General features: G+C 38.2%; 2 protein-coding genes across 2 annotated transcripts; one reads left to right on the top strand and one right to left on the bottom strand.

The window, feature by feature from the left end:
* The first annotated feature begins 3,987 nt into the window (after window positions 1-3,987).
* LOC137723552 (protein TPX2-like) lies at window positions 3,988-9,141 on the top strand. The gene is made up of 18 exons (XM_068462752.1): window positions 3,988-4,490; window positions 4,747-4,893; window positions 5,023-5,094; window positions 5,356-5,509; window positions 5,856-5,964; window positions 6,102-6,152; window positions 6,655-6,752; window positions 6,833-6,908; window positions 7,002-7,064; window positions 7,244-7,330; window positions 7,457-7,515; window positions 7,644-7,722; window positions 7,807-7,872; window positions 7,977-8,039; window positions 8,161-8,238; window positions 8,352-8,396; window positions 8,534-8,616; window positions 8,705-9,141. The coding sequence occupies exons 1-18, from the start codon at window positions 4,319-4,321 to the stop codon at window positions 8,721-8,723; spliced, it is 1,521 nt and encodes a 506-aa protein (XP_068318853.1). The 5' UTR covers window positions 3,988-4,318; the 3' UTR covers window positions 8,724-9,141.
* A 29-nt stretch (window positions 9,142-9,170) lies between these two features.
* On the bottom strand, window positions 9,171-11,302 carry LOC137721948 (guard cell S-type anion channel SLAC1). Its single transcript, XM_068460962.1, has 3 exons — window positions 10,772-11,302; window positions 9,679-10,481; window positions 9,171-9,524 (listed from the first exon to the last, which is right to left on the bottom strand). The coding sequence occupies exons 1-3, from the start codon at window positions 11,300-11,302 to the stop codon at window positions 9,176-9,178; spliced, it is 1,683 nt and encodes a 560-aa protein (XP_068317063.1). The 3' UTR covers window positions 9,171-9,175.
* Window positions 11,303-17,568: the final 6,266 nt, after the last annotated feature.

Raw genomic sequence — 17,568 nt, 5'->3', positions numbered from 1 at the left:
CATGCCATAAAATCTTTCCAGAAACATATCTCATATATAATGTGATAAATAGTGGTATCCAATAATAATATCTCCCGGCCCAATGCTAGCTTCTATGTCTCCGCGCCCGTAGCCAGAGATTATTTCTCCCAGCCCAATGCCAGCTCCATGTCTCTTGGGTTGAAGCTAGAGATTATTTCTCCTAGCTCGCATCCAACAACCATAATCCTCGCCCATGGTGGTATAGTGACCACTAGATAAGCACAAAACCATTGAACATAGACTTTCCAAACATAGGTATATATATCTCAAAAACATCTTCATAGTATAAAGTCATCTATCATCTATACTACAAAGAACATTTGATAAAATATGATAATTCAAAATATTCTCAGTAAGCATAATATCTCATAAAACGTAATCATTAAATCATGCTTTTCATGTATGCATTTCTATTATTAAAACATGCATTATACAAGGCCCAAGGGTTGGGCCAGTTATAAATTGGGTTTTGGGTTAACAGGTTATGGGGTTAGGCTGCCCAAATGGGCTGGGTTCCATGGCCTAGAGGCTGGGGTTTTGGGCTTGGCTCGGTTTCTATTCACGGTTCGCCGGACCAATGAAGGAGAAAGCCAAACCTTTTGGTCGGCAAATCTCCCCAGTTTCGATTCTCCTCTAAAACTCACCTTTTTTTGTGATTTAAATACCAAAGTAAAGCTAAGGAAATAAGGATTCGAATCTTACCCTTAGTTTCCTTGGCCGTGGACGGATCTCATCGGAAAAGGGCTTGAAGGCTATCGAACCTTGCCGGAAAAGCTGGGAAATAGTTTTACCAAGTTGGTTTCTGTATAGAACCCACCCAAAGTCGCATGTAAGCTCGAGATCGTACAAGAAATTGAAAACTAAAATGAATCGAGGTGATACGGTCTTTACCCAAAGTCGGGAGTGCGAGGTTCGTTGAGAGATTCATCGGGGACAGCGACTCTACCGCGTTGGTGAGTAGTAGGGGTAAGAGGGATGAGTGATAGTGATGAAGTCCAAGAGGGATAGGGGAGAGGGGGGGAGAGGAGGGAGAGAAAGGACACAGAGAGCAAGCTAAGAGAGTTTTGAGGATGAGATTCTCACGAGAGAGAGAGAGAGAGAGATGAGAGATCCAAGAGACCGGGGGACACAAAAACAAGGTGGGCCCCACGTGGCTCACCAACCAATCCCATAAAAGATAAAATAAGAAAAATAACTCTCTTGAGTGTGAGATTATTATTCTATCCTTTCGACTTGCCAAAACCGGGACGGGTTGTTACAATTGGCCCATGATAAAATTTAAGAGGGGTGATTGGCTAAAATTAAAGTTCATGAAAAAAATTGACAGCTCCTTACAAGTTTGAGAGGAAAATTGACAAATACCTCAAAATTCTTTTACTTTTAAAGAAATTTTATTAATATTACGTAACATTGAATGATATTGGAATGAATGATTGAGATTGAAAATCAAAGATCTAAACAGTTGTGGAGATCATCGACCTGCTAAAACACTCGTAGAATTGAAGCAACACACAACTTCTAAATAAGTGAAAATTATCAGTTCATTAGTATTTCAATAAGTTTTCGTTTTTCAAGGTGATTTGCTACTCGTCTGTTAGAGGTAAGGCATTGTATCCTACTTACCTAAGGGCTTAGAGCGTGCTTATTGTGGCCTCAATATGAGGTGATAATGAATCTCTCACCCATTTAATTATTTTCTATACAACCAATCACTTCAATACCTTGGTTAATTATAAGCCCATACTACCAGGTTCGACCAATGATTTTTCTATTTAATAATAGAAGAGGTGTCAACATTTTTTTTTTTGAACAAACGATATTATCTACACAAGGGGGTGGGGGAGTGAGTTAAGTCTCACAATGGGCTAGCAATAATATAGTTCGAATTCATCTTTAGCGAGAATCAAACCTTAGACCTCTTATTTAGAAGTGAATATGACTACCATTAGACAATAGTACTAAGTGGCAGAAGATATGTCAACTTAGAAACTTCCTTAAATTGATAATATGGGGAGCATGAGATCTTTATATGGACTAATGTGTAACATTTGCACCACCTTAAAAAAAAAAAAACTCATAAATTTAATTGAGGAATAGATATCAAAAGAGAGAAAAATTATTAATACACCTAAGGCTTAATTATGATAATGGTCCCTAAACATTATCCTTAATTTAATTTTACTCACTGAACTCTCGAGTAGTTTCTTTAATTCTCGAACTTAATAATATGTTGTATCATTGGTCTTTTTCACTAATGTTGTGTATTTTTTTGTTAGGGGTATATTAGGAACTTCATCCTACATCACTAAATCCAGCCACAGTTCAATCTCCTACCAATTTTGAAATAGCATTGCCTATTATTTACAAGTTGCTAAACTCCAACCATTTTCATTTTGTATTTTTATAGTTCAAATTTCATTTGATTTGAAGTTTTAGATATAGGAAGTGTTATTGACACTCCAAAAATCTTATTCTACACTCCTCACAAGTGTATTTTTCTTTCCAAATATAGAAAGTTAGGAGTGTAAAATGATAATTTTGGAGTGCTAATAACAATTCCCTTAGATATTAATTTATAAATTTTTATTTGTTTTTTTAGCTTCTTCTATTGTTTTTTAAAGTTTAAAGTTAAAGTTCTTAATATACCCCTAGATTTAACAAAAAAAGGATGACGTTAGTGAAAAGGGCTAATGGTGCAATACATTGTTAACTTTGAGGACTAAAGAAACTAATATTAGAATTCATGGACTAAAATTAAAAGAGGAGTAAAATTTAGGGACCACTGCTACAGTTAAGCCCACAACTAAATAAAAAAGAGTAACACGCCCTTAATCATGATGTTTTTCAATATTCATAAATATACGTATGGTTCAATTTGTGAGTTTTGTAATCTATAATTTAGTGATTTTTTATTCATTTGTAAGTAGGAGATTTTAGATCTTATGAATAACGAGTTCTATACCAAATTATTATTACAAATTCATTATGTGGTTTAGCCCAAATCTCCTACACCTTAGTGTAAGAGAAAATCTGACGAGCTACAGCATTAGGAGAAATTTGTAGTGTTAACTGGTCTGAATTCACTCCATTACCTTTAATTACTATTTCCTTTCTTACCATATGATTAGCGCAACAATCAATCTTCAATATCTCTTAAATATTTTGGTATGTAGAACCCTAAAACCATCCCTAAAAGAGATGATTTTAAACATAAAATTTAAATTTAAAGGCTTATGTGGCATAGTGATCTTTTATAAATTTTATTCTTTACGATATGTAAATTTAAACTATTATTTATTTTTCATAAGTGTAATTAGTATTTTTAAAAGAAAAGATAATAATACAAATTATAAAAACATTTATTATTAACTAAATATAAAATTTGAAGCTGTTGTCAAATTTGATAGCAACTTCCTCTACTGCTATTTCATGTTATGCAATATAAAAATTGCCATTTCAATTGAAAAACGCCCTTATTATCTTCTTTTACTGTTATTTGCGAAGTTTTTGCTCCTCCTTTGGAGACACTGTAACTTGTCATGTTTGCTCCATTGCCCCTGGATCAACATCTCATTTTTGAACTAGCCTAGCCTCCTAGGGCCAGCTAGGAGGGCCCCAATCTCTTCCCTCTTTCATGACCTTTACAAACAAATCCAACCGTTAGGGCCAATCTTGCAATTCTTCCAAACCCAAGGGGTATTACTGAAGACCCGCCGAAATTTCACAGTCGTAGACAGGATTTCGCCACCCGAAACAGAGCTCGAACACCGATACCTCTGCCCCTCAGTCGAAGGACACCCCCTAAATGACCCTCTTACCCCACCACTCTATTCAAATTTTAACTCCATTCCCCAAAACCCAGGGGTAAATCCGGCAATTCATCCCATAAATATTAATATAAAATTCTCCAGAGCCATAAATTCAAATTTCCGGATCGTTGCGAACCCCGACGCTACAAAACAAAAACGAAACCTGGGCGTCTGTCCAAAATCCAAACGCTCCTGCGAAACCAACCCCTCCCTGCTTTAAAGCGCTTGGACCCTGCGCCATCAGCGCTTTTGACCGCTTGTACCTCGCGCTTAAATTTCGGTTACAGTATTTACACGGGGCGGTGCTACAGTGCGCCGAGAGCCAACCTTTGCTCTCTCTCAGACTGCTATACAACGCGGAGCTGAAAACTCCGGATTTAGGGTTTTAGCCGGTCGGGTTCGGAGCTCCGAATCCCAAATCAGAGCTATTTTGGCTCTGCTAGGCGGTTCATTTTGGAGAGAGAAAGTTGAGGACAGAGAGAGAGAGGATGGAAATGGAGGACGATATGGAGGTTGAGGAAGTGTTTATGGCACAGGAAGTGGACGTTGACTACGAGTTCGATGCAGCTTGGTACTTTGACTTCACTAGGGAGGAGACGCCGGCTGAGGCTCGCCGCGCCGAGCTCTGGTTCGAGTCCGCCAAGAGCTACCCGCCGTCTCGTAAGCCTTTCTGCCTCCAATGACGCCGTTTCTTGACATTTGCGTTTTCGATTCTTTTTGGTTTCAGGAATAGATATCTTTGGCTTGACTGATTTTCAAGCATTTGAAAGATTAGGATTACGATACTTCGCCTCAATTTTTAATTTTACTGTGAAAAATGATTGTTCTTGTTTTATATTCTGAATAAAAATCTGCGGTTTTAAGAATTAGAGCAATGTATGAAGTTATATGTTGATAATGTTTTGGTCTGTTGCAGCTGTTGTGACAAGGTTAATACTTGGACCGGAAATCCTCCTGGAAAACGTAAACACCTCCCCAAAATCCGATGTGGAGAATGCAAATGACCGAAATTCTGATATCGGTGTGGGCACAGAATCATGTGCAATGGATGTAAACAGCAGGGGTATGGATCAAATCCCCTTGATTTTTTCCTTGTAGAGAAGCAGGATTTAGAAAAGATTATTCTTTTGTTTTCAGCGTCTTTGTCTTGGTTTGAAGCCTAAATCTTTAAGTGCAATGTTTCATGTTCTAGATGAAGGAATGAATAGAGGGATCTTTGGAAATTTACAAAAAGTTCTAAATCAACCAAATGGAGCTGGTACAGGTGATCATTTTCTGTACCTTGATGATTAATGTGTTTGCTAATGGATTTCCCAGATGATTTCCGAATAAATTAAGAGCGGGATATAAACTATACGCAGTTAAAATCTGAATATTTTCAGATGGAATTAGATTTTTAAACAAGTCATCACAGACACATTACTAATGAACTATAATAAACTATATCAAACTATTTCAATTGGTCTAGCATAATGTATATTTTTTTAGAACTTTTTCTCTTTTAATTTATGTTTTTATTTTCCAGGACTGACATTCAACAGCCACCTAACCGGTGATAAGCTTAAAGGTCAGAGTAATGCTTCTGTAAAGCCATCGTTCCCCAGGAGCTCAACTTTGATGAAGCCCACAGCAAGTCAGCTCGCTAAGCAAAATCTGAAGCCTCAAAATGGTGGTTCCAGGTACTTCAGAATGTTCTGCCTTTCGTCTATGTGTAATACGTTTTGTGTAAGTACAGATGTGGCTAGTTCAAATAACTATTATGTTCATGTAACTTTATCATCACCGCTCAGTTGCTCACGTAGTTAGTTCAAATAACTATTATGTTTTCTGTTTCTTATGCACACTGATTTAAATTCCCCAGATATTGTAAATTTGGCATTACTATGTCCAATAAAGTAATTATATGTGAGACAGTAATACCTGCATTCTATGTCCTGTAACCAGAGAAAGTGTAAAATGTGGACACCGTACTACCATTAAGTCCCATACTGACTGCATTATGATGTTTTATATCTAAATTGTTAGATTCCAAATGCTGCATGTTCAAAACAATGAGAAGAGCTTGTGTAGTTCTTCTGGGGTTGAAAGTCAAGCTCCCAAGAGACAGAAGCTAGATGGAGGGCACTTGCGTAAGGTACAGAAGTTTTATAAACTGCAATTGGTTCTGAGCATAGTCAAAGTCATTTATCATTTTCTTTGTTTAAGGAAATTTACAATTGGTTTTTGAACTAGTACCTATGGATTGAGCATTCTTCATTTTCTCCATGACAGGTTACTGATGCAAAGCAGCAAACTAATTTTGTCCACAAGGTACCTAAAAAGGTATTCTAGCTATTGCTTGATGACTGAATTTCCTACCGAAAAAGGTTTTTGAACTAGTACCTATGGATTGAGCATTCTTCATTTTCTCCGCTCTTACTTTTGAAACAATAACTTCTTGCAACAGTTTTTGTATGATCTGGTTAACTGTCACTTAGAGCCATGCTATTATTTCGTCTGAATTATCTAATAACACAAATAAGTTATTGTTTCAAAAGTTGTCTAAAATTTCTACTTTAGATCAATAATACCTTTGTCTGGATGGGTTTATTAATCAAACTACAACTGGTATTCTATATTGTTAGAGAAGTTATTCTGTGTGTAATAGAGAGCTTCCCAGATTTTTTACTTGTGATTTTGTTCTTAGGTGTCTGGAGTAATACATGAGGGAACTGAGATGGCCCATAGTATTGTTCTATTGTAATATGATAATGTTTCAAATAAGAGATGTGCTCGAGTCATCAGTTAAGTTTCTAAAACTCTCTTATTACGGGTGATATTGCAGGATGAAACTTTCGACAAAACTACTGCACACCCTAAGTTGAGACTTACCATTCCAAGAGAGCCTGACTTTGAAACGGCACATAGGGCACACAGGATTAGGTGAGTTCTGGCTTTCAGGGCAGAAGTCACATAGTTTTGTTTACCAATCTGCAGGGAGTTATTTTATGTTTATATTTCAGGCCTAACAATGGATCTATGTTAGAACAAGTGACATCAACTCATCGAAAATTCAAAGCTCGTCCATTGAACCGAAAAGTTGGTACTTCAAGTTATTAGATGCGGATTTTCAATAGTGTTTTATCTGTGATTACGCCACATTTTTTTTTTTTTTTTGCATTTATACTGCAGATTTTTGAGGCTCCTTCATTGCCACTTCCAACAAGGAGCACTCCAAAGTTGCCGGAATTTCAAGTGAGTGCTTGATATTTATAATTTTTTTCTTTTTAACCTATTATAACTCTTTTCGTTAGTGGCTTGGAGGATAAAGATAATTGTACCCTCAAACTGATTTGAAAAATAAATGCTCTCTAAAAGTAAGTGTCTTTTGAAGTTTTGTGGCTCTGAGTCCCTTTGTTAATTTCGCTTCTTAGGAATTTCACCTCATGACAATGGAAAGGGCTATGCAAAATGCATCGGCTGTTTCATCATCCTCACATCATCTCAATGATCACGATAAGGTTAGCTGTGAATTTCATTAAGTAGTTTTCACTGTTATCTTAATTCACAGTGGTCCCTTGAGTCATGTGAAACGTTGTGCTCAAAAGTTTCTCGTGTACGTTTAACTATTATTCTGCATTTTGTAGGGTTTGGAAAAACCTAGCATTTCTACCGTTGCGGAAAACAGAAAAGGAGAATCCAGAAGGTAATAGCTGAAAGAATCATATATAACTAAATGAACATGATTAATAGAAATGCTCAGTTCACATTTTCCAATTTTGTATTCATACTAGAAATATAGCTCTTACTCTCGGTTTGATCTTGTTTTATTAGACCAAATACAGTGGAATGTCCTAAGAAGGATGGAAATGCAGGAATGCAAACATTTAAAGCTCGTCCTCTTAACAAAAAGGTAATATTTTCCTGCTCTACATCATTCAGTTGAAATTCATTCTAGCTGATGCCAACTATGGAATTATTTCCTATCTAAATGCAGATATTTTCTAGCAAAGGGAATATTGGTGTTTTCTGGAATAGCAAGCGAGAAACCACTGTACCAATGGTACTTCATAGACGTTATTCTCTTGCTTAGTGACCGTAAATCGTATTTGTTTCCCAATTGGCAGAATCAACTTGGCTAACACCATGTTTTTATTTCATGTAAAGGAATTTAATTTTCAGACAGACAGAAGAGTACAGCAATTTCCGCCAACCGAACTTTTTAGTAAGGTATCAACAAGTTTATATGATAAGTTATTTTACAAATTTGTGCTTCTCTCTTGTTGTTCCTTTGTAACCATTACAGTTTGCATATACCTGTAATCTCATTTGTTCTCCTGTTGAATCCTAGCTCTCTTTAACCACTGAGCGCCAGCCAAATAATGGATCACAGGGGAAACTATCCCAGCCTACATCTTTGTTTACGAAGGTTATCCTTGTCCTCTGTACTTTCTTATCACTCACATCACATATATTATTGATTTGATTTCACTTTCCCTAGTATTCTATTGAGTTATTTGTTTTTTTTTTCTTTGGCTCAAGGACTCAAAAGAAAATAGATCGACTGTTTTCCAACAAGACCATAAGGTAAGGTACTGTATAGGAGTGGCTATAGATAGTCTTGATCATTCATTTATCTTTGATTTTCTTTGAGTGCTTGATCTTTCTTTTTCCCATTTCTTCTCTCATATGATATCCATGTAATTTCGCACGTCCTCTTGTAGATAAAAGAAAAACCTTCTCTGTTTGGTGGAAAGCAGGCTCAAGACAGGTGCACAACCGATGTTGATAAGAAATTGAGGATGAGGTACGCTAACTGAGCGATGGATAATAGGCGCTATTTTAGTTTCTTTATGTTTTCTTTTTCACTTATCTTGTCCCTGAAATTGCTACAGTAGGTTGGGCGTTCGTTGACATTAAAGGTGGCATCTACATGGGAATCAGATTTGAATATCTGCTATCAAAACGAAAGGTCGGAGAAATGTCTAGCATTGATGGTTATACAACTCTTCAAAAAGATTACCAAGCCCTTTCGTGGCTGGTGTTCTTTCAAATATATGTAAAACCCAGCTCTTTTTTCTTTTCAGTTCCACAATTTGTAGGTTTCAGTTGAAAATTTGAAATCCAATAAATATGTCGAAGGGCCGGTATTGTATAGCTGTTAAAGCCACCTCTTACAATGTTAATTTTCGGTGGCACCAACACATGTAATTGTGATTAGTCAAGTTCATACACAATCTGCAGTAATGTGCATCATATGTTTAAATACTGTTACAGATGTTATACATGATCTCTAGTTTAAATACGGATATGTTCTTGACTCCTTGCAACTTTTAACTCTCTCTCTCTCTGTGCAGTAGAGACTCTTAGTCCTCTTCTTTAGCTCCACCTGTATCCTTGGTTACCAGATTGTTCTTGGTTAGGGCCTGCTTTGTCCAACGCTTTATATCATAGGCTCTTTTGAAGGGTTTCTTCTCCTTGCCAAGTCTTGTCTTTGTTATGGCAATGGCGAGATCGTTTGGAAACAACGTTTGCCAAACGAAGGCATGAAGAAGAGTGGAGACAAACAATACGGACACCATTGCAGACGACAGGAGAGAAAGAGTGACTGCAAGTCCCTTGCTTGGAACTGATGGTACTTGTTCTGCGTACTTGATGGTGGCTACTGAGAAAGTTGTCATCGGAAAGGTGTAAGACCACCAAGCCACTGAAAATCTACAAAAGTATAAACCGTTTGTCAGAACGTAGTGGCAACTAAAGAGTTTTCGTTCATAATTCTTAGTTTGATTACATAACATGTCAGATATCATTCCCCGTCAAATACTAAATTATTGAGGATATGAGTTGCCTCAGACAAAGAATAGCTTACCTAAACCCTGTGAAGAAGTTGATCCTCACAACCAGTGAAACATAGAGAAACAATGCAATGAAGTAGCATGTCCTCGACAACCCGTCAAACCCCCCATAAATGGTTTCCCAAGCAATGCTTGCAGCCGATGGGGCTGCAATAAACATGGAATACACAGGGTGGAGCTCCTTAGGCAATGCTTCACTTGTTGGTAGTCTCTGATACAAAGTAACAAAAACCACAAGATAATGTGCAAAGCCAACTGCCCACAAAAACTTGGCAGCCTCATCCCACCCAACCTTGGCAGCTAAAATTGCCCCTACAAAGTTGCCAACTACTGAGAGATGAGAAGATGGATTGGCCACCTTACAGAGCCTTCTTTTCCCGCCTGAAAGCCACTGTCCGTAGATCTTGAGCTCAAGAAGAAAATAGGGTGCCATGAAGATGCAAATGGCAGGGTGAAGTTTGCCTGGGGCTAGTGCAGGTGGTACTCCGAGGACTAAGAACATGCAGACAACCCAAGGGGCGAAGAAGAAGTTGACCCGAACGGGGTGGAAAAACTCTCTTTTCACTGCTTCAAAGTAGAAAATGCATTTGAAGATGTAGGTGAAGGAGACACAGGACAGGACTGACACTGCTAATAGCCAAAGTGCAAGATTTATGAAGGGTGAAATGTTGAGAAACTTGGTCGCTGGGCTAGTGGCAAGAGCATGCCATAAGACAACTTGGCTACTAAGGCCAAGACAAATACCAAAGCATCCAATTGGAAACCTGAGGAGAAAGGGCCATTTCTCATCTTTTGGGAGGAGTATATCCTCATAGTCCTGCAGGGCAGATAGTAACTTATCAGTTTGGATTCATATAAGGCTTCATACTTCTAATTTTTCCCACCCGCTAATGATATATGTAAGATAAACGCTCTCTCGTCAAACAATCTGACGTGTTAAAGTTACCAGACCGTCAATCTAAATCATTGATTAGATAAATACTTAGTTTAATGAATAGTGTTAGATTGACATTCTGACAACACGTCGTCTGCCTTATGTAATACTCATTTGGAAGAATTAGTTCAACATTAGACAACAAAACCTGCTTTGATCAGTGTGTTAATTACCTTGACTTGGTCGAGCTCAGGTCCTCTAAGGGCAGCAAAGTATCTCCCAGCAGGAACACTTTCATTAGCAGATTCATCAACTCCTCCATAGCCATCATTAGTCCTCTGAGACTCCATATCTATTTCCTTTCTCGTAGGCAACAAAGAGTTCTGCTTACTCAGATTTGATGACTTGGTCTTGAAGATACTGAAGTCTCCTCTCCTTCCTTCCATGCCAACCCTCGTAACCGAATCGAAACCTCCGAAACTTCTTCCACTTCTCGGAAGATTAACCTTCCTCCCATCTTTAGCCTTGGACTCACTTCTAAGAACTGAAAAACCAGTTTCAAGTGAAAGTTGCCTATTGAAACTCCCGTCACTTCTCTTCATCTGTCTATTAATTTTAGTGTTTCTGCTAAATGAGTTATCCGCTTTCTCGGCCTCTCTTGCAATTCCCTCCTCCTCCTCTTCCTCTTCTTCTGGCAGAACTTCATGGATATCGACGAAATGTGAGTTACGGAAACTCGGACAAGTAACTGGTCTTTTATCCATGTTTCTTTTTCCGACGCAAACAATAAAAGCTAAGCTATGATGAAACTAGATTTATTTCTTGGGTTTGTTAACCCTCAGAAGTGCTTTATATGTGATCATCATGTGTTGCAAACTTGTTTCTTGTGTACTATGTAAAAAGGGGGAAACTTTTGAGGTACGTGGGTTACGCAGGTGGTGGGTTGTTGGTAATGAAATGGGAGCCAATACTTTCTTAAGACAAAAAAGTGAGTTTTCGGAGGGGTATCCCGTGAGAGAAAAAAAATCGATGGTTTTGTGGCTTAAGATTTTAATTTCGTAATGAGATTTTTGTTGACAAATAGGATATTTACATAATATTTTTTTTTTAAATTACGGGATGAAAATTTTGAATTTGAGTGTAAAAAGCACATTGTTCTAGTTAAGTTGGCTAAATGACATAATTTTTTGATGAGATTGAGACCAATAACTATGGCATGCAAAGAGAGAGCTTTCAAGTATTTGGTGGCTTAAGAGCTCCATGGATTTGGAGTGTAACATGGGTTCAAATCTAAAATTCGAATCTATATTTTGGGTTTGGAAATTTGTAATATACGTTTGGACAATGTAACTTAAGGCTTAATGGTGAGGTTGGTAGCCCAATTAGATGAGAGTGAGACCCAAAAGGGTCCAGTTTTTAAGTCTTCTTTTGCCAGTCTATGTACTTCTAGGACCATGTAAGCACAACAAGACGGTTTAGTGGCATTAAGTCTCGTTATTAGTAAGTTGGAGATTTTAGGTTTGTACTCCATAAAATACAAGTTTGATATTAAATTATTGTTTGCTTATTTTATGGCTTAACCCAACTTCCACTCTTAATTTCTTTGTGAGTGTGTAAAATATAAAAAAACCCCACTCCTACGTTCGATATTACACTTTCTATTTATCTTGTATTTTTAACTCTGTAGTCTTTTATGCCGTTCGGCAGTGGCATTGCCTTCCCTAGCCAGACCCCATGCTTAGACTCTCTCTTCTTGTTCTTACTAGGGGTGGGCAAACGGGTACAGGAACCGCGGGTCCGGGTGGGTAATCAAGGTTTGGGGCAGGTACGGGTCAGTTCCAATTTTTCGAGAATAGAAATGGGGTGGGGCAGGGCGGGTCCATAGTATTTAAAAGGCGGGTCGAGTCCTAGGATTTGGAATAACGGGTCCCCGGACGGCCCGTTTCTAACTATAACCCATTTAATAATTCTCGAAACCTAATCCATTATCCATTCCATCCCATCGTCCCTTTCCTTCCTGGACTTAAACCAGACTCCTACTTGAGTCATGTCCTCCACCACCATGACGGCTTAGCTCCCTTGATGGCACCACCTATTCCCCATTCTCTTCTCCTTCCCACCCTCGAATTCATTGCGCCGATTGCTTTGAGATTTCTACAGAATCGATCTGGATGAAGCATCAAAATTCAAAAAACCTAGGAGATTAATCAGATTTTGAAATACCTATTAAAAAAACCGATTTGGATTGTGCACATTTTTGACAAAAGGTTTCATCTTAGTGGAAAAAATAATTAAAAATTAAGACTTTCTGCCTTTTATCAGAAGGATATGGAATTCATCTTCGGTTTGGTAGGCAATGGCTTCGCCGTCTTGCAAAACATACAAAATCATGGTGCTCGACACCCAAAAGCTCATCGCAGCTAACGGCGTGTCCACCATCAGGGTTCAGTTCACGGAGTACATACAGAAGACTGCCATCTTCGATTTGAGTCAGATTGGAGTCTCGCGCCATCGTCGTCAATCAGAGTCGAGAGACAGAGACCTTGATTTGGGATTGGGAGAGATGAGCAAAAGAGATGGGACCACCAGTTTCACCGATTCACCATCGGTGGTTCAGCTGCTGGTGTGGGTAGCTTTCAACTGGTCGATTTCATTGGCAATGGGAGCAATCTGGAACTGTGGAACATTTTGGAGCTTTGTATCAAAACCAGAAAAGAAAAAAAAAAGTTAATTGGACCCGTGGACTTGCCTCAAACCGGTCCGTTTGAAACGGGTCGGGTTAGGGCCGGTTCCCAAACTTAAAAACCCTCTACCTTGTCCGGCCCGTCCTGTTACTGTTTAAAACGAGTAAGGTTTGGTTCCTTCAAAATTAGACACGGCCTGGCCCGTGCCCAGCCCTAGTTCTTACAACCCTACTATAAAATGAGTACCATTTCGACTCATTTCTGCAACAAAATTGATTGAGCTCATCTTTTCATAACAAGCAACTTCATAGAAACAAAGTTAGCTCCCTCAATATTAGTTGCAATGCCCTCTTCCCACCTATTCATTATCCTTGCCACTCTAGCTATTGTTGCCTCTTGTATTTTGGCCACAAATTTTGTTGTTGGTGATGACAAAGGTTGGACCATTAATTTTGATTACTAAACTTGGGCACAAGGAAAACAGTTCTATGTTGGTGACAAACTTGGTAATCTTCTATATATATATATATATATATATATATATATATATATAAAGTGAGAGCCTCAGTTTGGTGAAGCATTCAAAAATGCCAAAAATGTCCTCATTTAATAAGAGAGATAACTCAAAACTAACCGCTTGTAATAGGGGTAAAATAATAAAAATGAAACACAACACTGATGGGAAATGGTTGCCTGAGTGATACTGTTTACGCATACTCAGCAACGAATGTTACTATTGGTTGGATGAATCACACCCACCCTCGCAGATTCATCATAAATTTCATCAATGAATTTGGCCCCTTAGATTAGTGATCCCAAACATGATATATTAAAAAAAAAAAAAAAAAAGGATTGGAAGAGGAAAATATCAGTTGCAAGGATTTGACGATGGAAATTGCTGTCTCCATGTACGACCCATGTTCTGAAAAGGAGATTGGAATGTTCAAATTCAACCTTTTTAGATTTGCTTCTCCATCCACCCCCAATATTCACCCATCGGAAGTTCGGCACCGTAATCCTCTGCCTCTACTACAAAAACTCCATTTTTTCTTTTGCTTCATTTTAAGAGATGTTCTTTTGGTGAGTTGTTTTCTACAACTCCAAAAGGCTCTTCTACCTTCATCAGTCAATTTTCCCAACAAATTAACAAATTGCATGCCAAGAAAATCATGAATCCAGAAAAACATTGCATGTATCATCAAATCTCTCACCTTATTTTCCTTTGTTGGGGTATGATCTTAAAATCAGATGTATTTCAGATATATATATATATATATATATATATTTTTTTTTTTTAAACTTTTCAACGGAGGAGTCTAACCCCACTTCCAACATGTACTTTTCATTCTCTCTTTTTGTGATTTTTCCAATTGTTCTGTCAATCCTTTAATTGCAGCAAAAAACTATGCACATACAGGTTATTTTTATTTTTATTTTTATTTATTTTTAATTTTTATTTCTCCCCTTTTAGTCTTACCACTGTGCTTTTCTGTCATATACAAGGGACTTGAAGAAGTAGTTGACGCTCTACGACAAAGACGTAGACAAGCCTCTAAATAAATAGCCTAGATTGGCTTACGCCGACGACGATTGTGCTGACGACAGAGATTTAGTCGACAAAGGTGATCATGCTTCTAAGGAAATCAGATATTGTTGAATTGTAATCTAGTCTTGGCCCAAAGATAATTGATTCGGCCCATACACAAAGAAAGATCCATGCACATGCTAGAGAATTCTAGCAAAGTTCAAGTTGGTGGAAGTCTAGAAGAATGGTGAGGTTTCCACCAATATACAAGATTAGTGTAGATAATTTTAGCTTAGGAAGGTAGTGGAATTATCTAGATATCTTTAGCATGATGCTACCATGCTTCTCCAAGGTTCCATCCATGCCTATAAAAGGAGAAGGCATCCACACGATTTGTAACAACCAAGAGAGCAAGTAGTAAGAAGTGAGAGTGTCAAGTAAGAAGTAAGAAGAAGCAACAAAGCTTCTAAGAGTGTTTTAGTGTTTCCTCTTGTACTAAGTTTGTGAGTGAATAAAAATCGTGTGTAATACTTTGAGTATTCTTTCTTTCTCTTGCCTATCAAGTTCCGCTGCATTACATTCTCCTTTGTGAGATAAACATCTCCAAAGTAGTGAAGCATTTTTAAACCCCAACAAAGTGGTACCAGAGCTATGGCTAGCAACGCTATGGCAGCCTTCCAAGTTCTAGTGCTCGACAACAACAACTTCGATAATTGGAGTATCAAAATGAAGGCCCTTTTGGGAGCACATGATGTTTGGGAAGTCGTGGAGAAAGGCTACACTGAGCCAGAGGATGAAGCTACTCTGTCTCAACCACAGAAGGAGAGTTTGAAAGATTCACGAAAGAGAGACAAGAAGGCTCTTTACCTCATCTACCAAGCATTAGATGAAAATGGCCTGCAGAAGGTCTCGAGTACAACCTCCGCCAAGAAAGCATGGGAGAAGCTTCAAACCTCTTACAAAGGAGCCGAACAAGTGAAAAAGGTTCTCTTCAAGTATTAAGAGGTGAGTTTGAATCTTTACAAATGAAAGGGTCTGAATCAATCTCTGATTATTTCTCAAGAGTCTTAGTAGTCTCCAATCAATTAAAAAGAAACAGAGAAAAGTTAGAAGATGTTAGAATTATGGGAAAGATACTACACTCGTTGGACCCCAAGTTCGAGCACATTGTTGTGACGATTGAAGAAACTAAAAACTTGGAAGAAATTAGTATAGAGCAATTAATGGGTTCACTACAAGCATATGAAGAGAAACATAAGAAGAGGCAAGGGAATGATGAGTAGCTCCTCAAAGACACATGTCCAGCCAAAGAAGAAAGAAGAAAGTTTTGATAACGAGAGAAGCCAGTACGAAAGAAGTCGTGGTCGAGGTCGTGGACGTGGACATGGACAACCACTCCAACAACCATAGCAACTACGAAAGAGGAAAGTTCAACAACAGGTCGTGGAAGAGGATGCTCAAATTCGAGGTATGAAAAATCTCAAGTTTAATGCTATAATTGTCAAAAGTTCGGGCATTATGCTTAGGAATGTAGAGCCCTAAATAGCAGACTTGATGAAAAGGTCAATTATGTGAAAGAAGAGATAGAAGAGAATGGCGTTGGCATGCAAGAATAATGATGGAGACCAAGACTATACATGGTACTTTGACACCGGCGCTAGCAGCCACATGTGCAAAAGAAGAAGCATCTTCGTAGAGCTCAATGAATCAGTGAGTGGCAACGTTTCTTTTGGAAACGAATCCAAAATATCCATAAAAGGAAAAGGTAACATCCTTATTCCCCTGAAAAATGGCGGTCACCAATTAATTTCAAATGTCTACTACGTGCTTAATATGAAAAGCAACATTTTGAGTTTGGGTCAACTCTTAGAAAAAGGTTATGATTTTCATACGAAAAATTAAATCCTTTTTCTTAGAGATGACAAAGGAAGATTAATTGCCAAGGTGAAAATGTCAAAGAATAGGATGTTTCCCATGAACATTCAAAACAATGTTGCAAAGTGTCTCAAGAAATGTTACAAAGACATATCTTGGCTTTGGCATCTTTGTTTTGGGCATCTTAACTTTGAGGGACTGGAGTTATTATCCAAGAAGGAGATGGTGAGAGGCTTACCGTGTATCAGCCACCCTGATCAAGTTTATGAAAGATGTTTACTTGGGAAACAGTTTAGGAAAAGCTTTCTAAAGGAGTCGACCACAAGAGCCCAGAAGCCACTCGAGCTCATTCACACCGATGTGTGCGGTCCAATAAAACCAAGCTCTTTGGGTAAAAATAATTATTTCCTTCTCTTCATTGATGATTTTTCAAGGAAAACCTGAGTGTATTTCTTGAAGCAGAAATCAGAAGTCTTTGGAGCATTCAAGAAGTTCAAAGCCGCTGTAGAAAAGGAGAGTGGTTGCAAGATCAAAGCCATGAGATTTGATCGAGGAGGAGAATTCACTTCGAAGGAATTCCAAGAGTTTTGTGAAGCAAACGGAATTCGTCGACCTTTGACAGTTCTAAGATCCCCTAAAAAAAATGGTGTGGTGGAAAGAAAAAATCGAACCATCTTCGACATGGCTCGAAGCATGCTCAAAAGCAAGAAATTGCCTAAGGAATTGTGAGCAGAAGCTGTAACATGTGCTGTCTACCTATCCAATTGGTCTTCAACAAGAAGTGTGTGGGGAAAAATTCTGCAAGAAGCATGGAGTGGAAGAAAACCAGGTATCTCTCATTTAAGAGTTTTTGGAAGCATAGCCCATGTACATGTACCAGACGAGAGGAGAACCAAATTCGACGACAAAAGTGAGAAGTTCATCTTCATCGGTTATGACACAGATT

This window comes from Pyrus communis, chromosome 17 (assembly GCF_963583255.1).
Source record: "Pyrus communis chromosome 17, drPyrComm1.1, whole genome shotgun sequence".
Lineage (NCBI taxonomy): Eukaryota > Viridiplantae > Streptophyta > Magnoliopsida > Rosales > Rosaceae > Pyrus > Pyrus communis.
The sequence above is the reverse complement of the archived record's forward strand: the minus strand, read 5'-3'. Positions and strand labels throughout refer to the sequence as shown.